The sequence below is a fragment of the Bos indicus genome, chromosome 8 (genome assembly GCF_029378745.1).
Source record: "Bos indicus isolate NIAB-ARS_2022 breed Sahiwal x Tharparkar chromosome 8, NIAB-ARS_B.indTharparkar_mat_pri_1.0, whole genome shotgun sequence".
In the NCBI taxonomy this organism is placed as follows: Eukaryota; Metazoa; Chordata; class Mammalia; order Artiodactyla; family Bovidae; genus Bos; species Bos indicus.
Window position 1 is genome coordinate 71,326,396 of NC_091767.1, and position 10,561 is coordinate 71,336,956.

The 10,561-nt window shown below is 40.8% G+C and overlaps 1 protein-coding gene across 1 annotated transcript; it reads right to left on the reverse strand.

Annotated features, from left to right (window-relative positions):
* Positions 1-250: 250 nt before the first annotated feature.
* Positions 251-1,782, reverse strand: LOC109563139 (ras-related GTP-binding protein A). The gene has a single exon (XM_019966369.2). It carries the CDS (start codon positions 1,566-1,568, stop codon positions 627-629), a length of 942 nt encoding a protein of 313 aa, XP_019821928.2. The 5' UTR covers positions 1,569-1,782; the 3' UTR covers positions 251-626.
* Positions 1,783-10,561: the final 8,779 nt, after the last annotated feature.

Here is a 10,561-nt window from a genome sequence, read left to right on the forward strand (position 1 = left end):
AGTAAAGCCCTGGGTTAATATATATCCATGTAACTCACTGACTAAACAGACACACTGGTGAATAATCTGAAAGGGTGGTAGCCATGATGTAGACCTGTGATGTGGGTTTTTCCTTTCCCACATTTGGCCATAACTGGAAAATATTCCACACTTTATTGACAACTCAAATTACCAAATCTGAATTTGATGTGTTTGTTTTTTTTTTTTTTAACTGCTAACAGCAAATGTTTATTCATGATTGAAGCCAGAAGAATTTATAAACGCATTTTAATACCTTGCTGATAAAATAACATTACATCTTTGCAACCTTGTAAGGAATACAGAAGATATTGTAAAGGCTTTGTGTATCTACTATAACCAGGTAATCAGAACACACATACACACATACACCACCACCCACTTTAGTGTTACCCCATACCAACTTTTCAGAAAGGCCATCTTTAAAGCTCTACTGGATAACTGAGTAAATAGAGTCCAAAAGACTGGGGAGAAGGGAAGAAAGATGAAAATGATAAGCAGCACACATTTCAAAGCCCACTTATAAGCACACGACATTATGAATATTGAAAAAAAAGGGGTGGGGGGAAGGCAATTAAGCATTTTCAGAGAGCGTATTTTGGCAATATTCAACGCATAAGGAGGCTGTGCTTGGGACCATCCACTCTCTCCAGCTTCTCAAAGTGTTTCCTGGCATTGCGAATGTTGATCAGAGTAGCCGCAGAAGGGATCGACGGATCCGACATAACCACCATCACGTACGTGTTTGACGTGAAGATGTCGATGAAAGCAGCGAAGTTAGAATTCCTAACTTCCATGCTCTGGAAAGAAGCGGCCAATTTACTGCAGCTCAGCTTGAACTGCTTAATTATGTTGCTGATCTTCTCGAATCGGTGGACATCACGCTGCTCTTTGCACTGGTAATGGGAGATGACCAAGAACGTGGCTCTCTCGAACAGCAGAACTTCATCGGCCTCAATAATCTGGGCAAAATTCCTGAGATTCATCTCCAGCTGCTGGCCATTTGGAATCAGCTGATAGACAATACTGGACCAGGCTTTGTAGAGCGTTTCATCCCAGATGGATGTTCGAAAACAAGCACACTCCAGCGGGCGAGACAAATGCCTCAGGTCTTCCTCTCGCTCTTTAAAAATCAGGTCACGCTGATCTTCCTGAACCAGATCCATCTTGTGCACCAAGCAGAAGATTTTGGCATCAGGAGAGTTCTGGAGGATGGCCTCCAGACACGACTGGTAATAATGCATGTCCTTTTCCAGTTCGCGGCTCTCCACGTCGAACACATAAATCAGAACCTCGACATTACGGAAGATGTTGTCTCGCTGGCTGGTGAAGTAATTTTCCATGAAGGTGTCCTGACCGCCACAGTCCCACAGATTCAGCACTAGGTTGCCCAGGAATCGGACGTGGGAGTGCTCCACATCAATGGTGGCACCCAGGCGCCGGGTGTCGCGAGCGATGTAATTGGCAAAGATAATCGACCTCATGCTGGTCTTCCCCGACCCGCTCTTCCCCATTAACAGCACCTTTTTCTTCATGGCTGTATTTGGCATCACCCGCCGGAGCTGCCGCGGACTGGGCCTCTGGGCGCGGCCTAACTGCAGCGCAGAAGGAGGGAGGGGGGAGCCGGGGATTTCCGGGGCTCAGCCGGCTGGGCCGCGCCTCTGTACAGCTGGGGAAGCCGAAGGGCCGAGCTCGGCTCTGGGAAGGGCCGCGTCCGGTGAGCTCTTTCCCTGGGGAGAGCGCCACGGGGCGGACGGCTGCAGCAGCTCCCTGAATTTGATGTGAATTAAAATACATTTAAAAATATCTTGAGAACGAGTTCGTAGTAAATAATGCCAAATTTTAGTAAATTTTAGTTACAAGTGAGCTGTAATTTTATTGGGATACATAAATCTCTCTATCAGTATGATGGTAATGTCTAACATTACACTCTTCATATTTTAAAACTGGATCCATCCATAGTTTAATTGGTTAATTAAATGTAAAATACTAAAATATTTAATTTACCCTGGTTTGATAAAGACTATCATCATGCAAAAAACCAAAGACAATAGCAAAACTCAATCTGTAGAAGTTAGCGGATACGTATTATCACAAGAAGCTACTTGGCGTATTTTATCAGTTTAATTCTATTATAAGGGCTTCCGAGGTGGCACTAGTGGTCAAGAACATGCCTGCCAATGCAAAAGACATAAGAGACATGGGTTCGATCCCTGGATTGGGAAGAGCCCTTGGAGGAGGGCATAGCAACCCACTCCAGATTCTTGCCTGGAGAATACTATGGACAGAGAAGCCTGGCAGGCTACAGTCCATGGATTCACAATTAGTCAGACATGACTGAAGCAAATGAGCATTCATGCAGACCATGTAGGAGCCATTGATGACCCCATAACAAGCTAATACATTAGTGGCAGGAATTTCCACAGCTAGACCAGTGATTTGGGGTTCCCTGAAGCTAAAAAATGCCCTCATTTCTAGGGACTTGTGTAGTAGGTAAACAAGCCAATAAGGCACACACACGAGGCTGTGGCTAATCTTTTAAGTACAGTTGGAAGAGTAGCCTTTGCTAGCAGCTGAATACCTCTGTGGTACTGGGTTATGCTATGATGTAATCATTATGGCTTCCCCTAAGAGGGATATTGAGACCGCAACCCCTGGGGTGAACTAGGAAAAGTGTAACTTTAAGTGAGTAAAGGCAAGGGAATTTATATCGTTGGCCATCCCAGGACTCCAAAGAGATAGCTGTGCTGCTGAATGGATGCTCCAAACCGTAAATTATGCTCTGAGCCTTGCTTGTGGCAGCTTCTCACAAAGAGAGAAGGAGAAGCCCAGGGTCTTGAGGGAGATTGTACAGAATAGAAAGACCCTAGGAAGGTGGATGGACTGGTGTTCTCTCCAGATGAAAAGGCAGCAGAGTGACTGGGGTAATTTACCCTCTGCTTTGCCTGTAACCACCCACAGAGTAATAAAGACAGAAAACACAAAAGTCAAGGGCCAAATTCTTTTCCTATTTTGTTTATTATAGAATATCAAGCAGAGCTCTCTGTGCAAAACAGATCCTTATTGGTTATCTATTTTAAATATTGTAGTGTGTACATATATATATATATATAAACTTTTCTGTACACCTGGAACTAACACAACATTGTTAATCAACTATGAAAATAAAGAAAGTGTTTGCTCAGTCGTGTCTGACTCTTTGTGACACCATGGACTGTAGCTTGCCAGGCTCCTCTGTCCATGGAATTCTCCAGGCAAAGAATATTGAGATGGGTTGCCATTCTCTTCTCCAGGGGATCTTCCTGAACCAGGAATCAAACCCAGGTCTCCTGTGTTGCCAGACGAATTATTTACTGTTTGAGCCACATGCTTGAATATAAGATAAAAATTTGGCATTGGCCCCCTCCCAGTGCAGGGGGCCCACTTTCAATCCCTGATCAGGGAACTAGATCACACATACCACAACTGAGATCAAAGATCCTGTGAGCTGCAAATAAGACCCACCACAGCCAAATAAATAAACACATTTTTTTTTTTTTAAAAAGAGAGGATGAAGAAACACACACACACACACACACACACACACACACATAAAGTAAAGGGCCAAAAAGGAGGAGAACATTCTCAGAGTCAGAAACACAGTCTCTTTCTTACCTTGGGGATCAATCTCTCCTTAAGGAGTAACCCAAGAAACAAATTCAAACTAGGCTACTTTGCTATGTAGAATGTATCTGGTGGAAAGTGAATGCCAGCTAACAGGGGCTGAATTTAAATAATCAGCTACTATAGTTTTGGGTGCAAAACTACTATAGGATCTTGCCCAATTAGTAGAGGAGGTGGGAATGATCTACAGAGGAAGTTTTGGACCCTAGTGGCAGAAAGTGAAGAGGAACCAAAAAGCCTCTTGATGAAAGTGAAAGAGGAGAGTGAAAAAGTTGGCTTAAAGCTCAACATTCGAAAACTAAAATCATGGCATCTGGTCCCATCACTTCATGCCAAATAGATGGGGAAACAGTGGAAACAGTGTCAGACTTTATTTTGAGGGGCTCCAAAATCACTGAAGTTGGTAATTGCAGCCATGAAATTAAAAGACGCTTACTCCTTGGAAGGAAAGTTATGACCAACCTAGATAGCATATTGAAAAGCAGAGACATTACTTTGCCAACAAAGGTCCGTCTAGTCAAGGCTATGGTTTTTCCAGTGGTAATGTGCATGTAAGAGTTGGACTGTGAAGAAAGCTGAGCGTTGAAGAATTGATGCTTTCGAACTGTGGTGTTGGAGACGACTCTTGAGAGTCCCTTGGACTGCAAGGAGTCCATTCTAAAGGAGACCAGTCCTGGGTGTTCTTTGGAAGGACTGATGCTAAAGCTGAAACTCCAGTACTTTGGCCACCTCATGTGAAGAGTTGACTCATTGGAAAAGACTCTGATGCTGGGAGGCATTGGAGGCAGGAGGAGAAGGGGACAACAGAGGATGAGATGGCTGGATGGCATCACCGACTCTATGGACATGAGTTTGGGTGAACTCTGGGAGTTGGTGATAGACAAGGACGCCTGGCGTGCTGCGATTCATGAGGTCGCAAAGAGTCAGACACGACTGAGCGACTGAATTGAACTGAACTGAACTGAACATATATACCTTGCTTATGTGAATTTTTAAGTCCTGGAAAGCTGTTAGCCTACAATTAGGTCTCATAATGGCCTGGGCAGATGGTCAGTGGAAAATGTTCGCTAAGGCCAAAGATCTCCTCCACCACTTAGGGATTTTGGAGTAAGCTTATCAGGCAACAGATGGTGTTGTAGCATGATGACTTGGCAAGCCCAAAGGAAGCTGAAATGAATATTGAGTCCACCCAGTTGTTTCTCAGAGGGGCTTCTGAAAAATATAAGTTCTCTTTAATGGCAATGATGCCCAGTAAACAATTTAAGAGGCCAGACATGTCCCGAATTTAAAAGAAGTTATGAAAAGCATATCCTCAGAGTTATCTACATGTATTAAACAAATGGCCCAAGAGCTAAAACTCATGGCTGAGTTTCATCATACTTAAGGGTCCATGGTGTTAAATGACCACACTGTCCTGCATTACTTACTGGCTGATAAAGGGAGGGGGTTTTCTGTTCACTTACTAACACACTTACCTGTAGACTCAGCAAATTTTACAGACAGTCAGAGACATGTACCAAAGGATCATAATGTTACTCTATTACTAAAGGATTAAACCAATCAATGTCTTAGTTTCTGATCCATCCTCCTGAATTCCCCCTCCCTCAATTGGTCAGACTTGCTTCAAGTGGGCTTTGAAATTCTAGTTCATCACCATAAAGGATTCTGTGTTTTTAGACTGTTCTATCACTGACTTCAAATCCAGGCTTTATGAAATAGTATGCACTCAAGTTGTATAACAGCATGGCCAAGGGATGTATTGATATACAAATGAGTGGAAAATGCCCCCTGTATGTTGGCCCTATGTTTATTTCTTTTTTGTTTTTATTTTTCTTTCTGAAGGCTAATTACTTTACAATATTGTGGTGGGTTTTGCCATACATTCACATGAATCAGCCATGTGCTCCCCATAAGTACATGGGTTCCCCATCCTGACCCTCCCTCCAACCTCCCTCCCCATCCCATCCCTCAGGGTCATCCCAGTGCACCAGTCCTGAGCACCCTGTCTCATGCATTGAACCTGGACTGGTGATCTATTTCACATATGATAATATAAATGTTTCAGTGCTATTCTCTCATATCATCCCAACCCTGCCTTCTCCCTCAGAGTCCAACAGTCTGTTATTTACATCTGTGTCTCTTTTGCTGTCCTGCATATAGGGTCATCATTGCTGTCTTTCTAAATTCCATATATATGCATTAGTATACTGTATTGGTGTTTTTCTTTCTGACTTACTTTGCTCTGTATAATAGGCTCCAGATTCATCCACCTCATTAGAACAGATTCAAATGCACTCTTTTTAATAGCTGAGTAATATTCCATTCTGTATATGTACCACAGCTTTCTTATCCATTCATCTGCCAATGGACATCTAGGTTGCTTCCATGTCCTGGCAATTGTAAACAGTGCTGTGATGAACATTGGGGTACATGTGTCTCTTTCAATTCTGGTTTTCTTGGTGTGTATGCCCAGCAGTGGGATTGCTAGGTCATATGGCAGTTCTATTTCCAGCTTTTTAAGGAATCTCCACACTGTTCTCCATAGTGGCTGTACTAGTTCGCATTCCCACCAACAGTGTAAGAGGGTTCCTTTTCCTCCACACCCTCCCCAGCATTTATTGCTTATAGACTTCTGGATAGCCGCTATTCTGTCCAGTGTGAGATGGTGCCTCATTGTGGTTTTGATTTGCATTTCTCTGATGATGAGTGATGTTGAGCATCTTTTCATGTGTTTGTTAGCCATCTGTATGTCTTCTTTGGAGAAATTTCTGTTTAGTTCTTTGGCCCATTTTTTGATTGGGTCGCTTATTTTTCTGGAATTGAGCTGCAGGAGTTGCTTGTATATTTTTTGAGATTAATTCTTTGTCACTTGTTCCATTTGCTATTATTTTCTCCTATTCTGAAGGCTGTCTTTTCACCTTGCTTATAGTTTCCTTCATTGTGCAAAAGCTTTTAAGTTTAATTAGGTCCTGTTTGTTTATTTTTGCTTTTATTTCCATTACTCTGAGAGGTGGATCATAGAGAATGTTGCTATGATTTACATCAGAGAGTGTTTTGCTTATGCTTTCCTCTAAGAGTTTTATAAATTCTGGTTTTACATTTAGATTTTTAATCCATTTTGAGTTTATTTTTGTATATGGCGTTAGAAAGTGTTCTAGTTTCATTCTTTTACAAATGGTTGACCAGTTTTCCCAGCACGACTTTTTAAAGAGATTGTCTTTTCTTCATTGTATATTCTTGCCTCCTTTGTCAAAGATAAGGTGTCCATAGGTGCCTGGATCTATCTCTGGGCTTTCTATTTTGTTCCATTGATCTATGTTTCTGTCTTTGTGCCAGTACCATACTGTCTTGATGACTATGGCTTTGTAGTAGAGCATGAAGTCAGGAAGGTTGATTCCTCCAGTTCCATTCTTCTTTCTCAAGATTTCTTTTTCTATTAAAGGTTTTTTGTAATGCCATACAAATTGTGAAATTATTTGTTCTAATTCTCTGAAAAATACCGTTGGTAGCTTAATAGGGATTGCACTGAAACTATAGATTGCTTTGGGTTGTATACTCATTTTCACTATATTGAATCTTCTGATCCATGAACATTGTATATTTCTCCATCTATTTGTGTCATCTTTTATTTCTTTCATCAGTGTTTTATAGTTTTCTATATATAAGTCTTTTGTTTCTTTAGGTAGATTTATTCCTAAGTATGTTGTTCTTTTTGTTGCAATGGTGAATGGAATTGTTTCCTTAATTTTTCTTTCTGTTTTCTCATTGTTAGTATATAGGAATGCAAGGGATTTCTGTATGTTAATTTTATATCCTGCAACTTTACTATATTCATTGATTAGCTCTAGTACTTTTCTGGTGGAGTCTTTAGGGTTTTCTATGTAGAGGATCATGTCATCTGCAAACAGTGAGAATTTTACTTCTTCTTTTCCAATCTGGATTCCTTTTATTTCTTTTTCTGCTCTGATTGCTGTGGCCAAAACTTCCAAGACTATGTTGAATAGTAGTGGTGAGATTGGGCACCCTTGTCTTGTTCCTGACTTTGGGGGAAATGCTTTCAGTTTTTCACCATTGAGGATAATGTTTGCTGTGGGTTTGTCATATATGGCTTTTATTATGTTGAGGTATGTTCCTTCTATGCCTGCTTTCTGGAGGTTTTGTTTTTTATCATAAATGGATGTTGAATTTTGTCAAAGGCTTTCTCTGCATCTATTGAGATACTCATATGGTTTTTATCTTTCAATTTGTTAATGTGGTGTATCACATTGGTTGATTTGCGAATATTGAAGAATCCTTGCATCCCTAGGATAAAGCCCACTTAATTATGGTGTATGATCTTTTAAATATGTTGTTGGATTCTGTTTGCTAGAATTTTATTAAGGATTTTTGCATCTATGTTCATCAGTGATATTGGCCTGTAGTTTTCTTTTTTTGTGGCATCTTGTCTGGTTTTGGCATTAGGGTGATGGTGACCTCATAGAATGAGTTTGGAAGTTTACCTTCCTCTGCAATTTTCTGGAAGAGTTTGAGTAGGATAGGTGTTAGCTCTTCTCTAAATTTTTGGTAGAATTCAGCTGTGAAGCCATCTGATCTTGGGCTTTTGTTTGTTCGAAGATTTCTGATTACTAGGTTTGAGGTGGGTCTCTTATAGACAGCATCTATAGGGGTCTTGTTTTGTATCCATTCAGCCAATCTTTGTCTTTTGGTTGGGACATTCAACCCATTTACATTTAATGTAATTATTAATAAGTATGATCCCGTTGTCATTTACTTTGTTGTTTTGGGTTTAAGTTTATAAACCTTTCTGTGTTTCCTGTCTATAGAAGATGCTTTAGCATTTGTTGAAGAGCTGGTTTTTTGGTGCTGAATTCTCTGAGCTTTTGCTTGTCTGTAAGGCTTTTGATTTCTGCTTCATATTTGAATGAGATCCTTGCTGGGTACAGTAATATGGGTTGTAGGTTTTTCTCTTTCATCGCTTTAAGTATATTCTGCCATTCCCTTCTGGCTAGAAGAGTTTCTACTGAAAGATCAGCTGTTATCCTTATTGGGATCCCCTTTTGGGTTATTTGTTGTTTTTACCTTGCTGCTTTTAATATTTGTGCTTTGTGTTTGATCTTCTTTTAATTTGATTAATATGTGTCTTGGGGTGTTTTGCCTGGGGTTTATCCTGTTTGTGACTCACTGTGTTTCTTGGACTTGGGTGGCTATTTCCTTCCTCATTTTAGGGAAGTTTTCAACTATTATCTCCTCAAGTATTTTCTCATGGCCTTTCTTTTTGTCTTCTTCTTCTGGGACTCCTATGATTCGAATACTGGGGTGTTTAACATTGTCCCAGAGGTCTCTGAGGTTGCCCTCATTTCTTTTAATTCTTTTTTCTTTTCTCCTCTCTGCTTCATTTATTTCCACCATTATATCTTCCACCTCACTTATCCTATCTTCTGCCTCAGTTATTCTACTGTTGGTTCCCTCCAGAGTGCTTTTGATCTCAGTTCTTGCCATACTTTGGCCACCTCATGCGAAGAATTGACTTACTGGAAAAGACTCTGTTGATGGGAGGAATTGGGGGCAGGAGGAGAAGGGGACAACAGAGAATGAGATGGCTGGATGGTATCACTGATGGCAACTCTTAAAAACCTATCAGAGCTAAAGTCAAAATTTTACTCATCCAACTGCTTTAAATATAGCCCATGGAATTTCAAGAGTGTTTATAAATTTAAAAAGGTTTAAAAATAAAATAAATTGGAAATACAACTTATTAAGATTTGTGGGATAGAGTGAGGCAGTGATTAGGGAAAATTTGCAGCACTGAATGCACATATTATTAAAGAAGAAAGATTAAAATCAATAATTTAAATTTTTATCTTTGGAAATTAGAGAAGAAGAACAAACTAAATTTGTCACCCTGCTTATTTAACTTATATGCAGAGTATATCATGAGAAATGCTGGGCTGGAGGAAGCACAAGCTGTAATCAAGATTGCCAGGAGAAATATCAATCACATCAGATATGCAGATGACACTACCCTTCTGGCAGAAAGTGAAAAAGAACTAAAGAGACTCTTGATTAAAATGAAAGAAGAGAGTGAAAAAGTTGGCTTAAAGTTTCCCATTTTGAAAACTAAGATCATGGCATCTGGTCCCATCACTTCATGGCAAATACATGGAGAAACCGTGGAAACAGTGGCTGACTTTATTTTTGGGGCTCCAAAATCACTGCAGATGGTGATTGCAGCCATGAAATTAAAAGACACTTACTCTTTGGAAGGAAACTTATGACCAACCTAGACAGTATATTAAAAAGCAGAGACATTACTTTGTCAACAAAGGTCCATTTAGTCAAGGCTATGGTTTTTCCAGTGGTCATGTATGGATGTGAGAGTTGGACTATAAAGAAAGCTGAGTGCTGGAGAATTGATGTTTTTGAACTGTGGTGTTGGAGAAGACTCTTGAGAGTGCCTTGGACTGCAAGGAGATCCAACCAGTCCATTCTGAAGGAGATCAGTCCTGGGATTTCTTTGGAAGGAATGATGCTAAAGCTGAAACTCCAGTACTTTGGCTACCTCATGCGAAGAGTTGGCTCATTGGAAAAGACTCTGATGCTGGGAGGGATTGGGGGCAGGAGGAGAAGGGGATGACAGAGGATGAGATGGCTGGATGGCATCACTGACTCTATGGACGTGAGTCTGAGTGAACTCCAGGAGTTGGTGATGGACAGGGAGGCCTGGCATGCTGCGATTCATGGGGTCGCAAAGAGTCAGATACGACTGAGTGACTGAACCGAACTGAACTGAACTGAAAGTTAAAAAAAAAAAAAAAGAATTTTAAGGCAGTCCAGTGGAAGAATCCACCTTCTAATGCCAGGCACACAGTTCGATTCCTAG

Bases quoted from the DNA above. Each gene is read 5' to 3' on its own strand.
- LOC109563139 (XM_019966369.2), bottom strand. From the start codon at position 1,568: ATGCCAAATACAGCCATGAAGAAAAAGGTGCTGTTAATGGGGAAGAGC.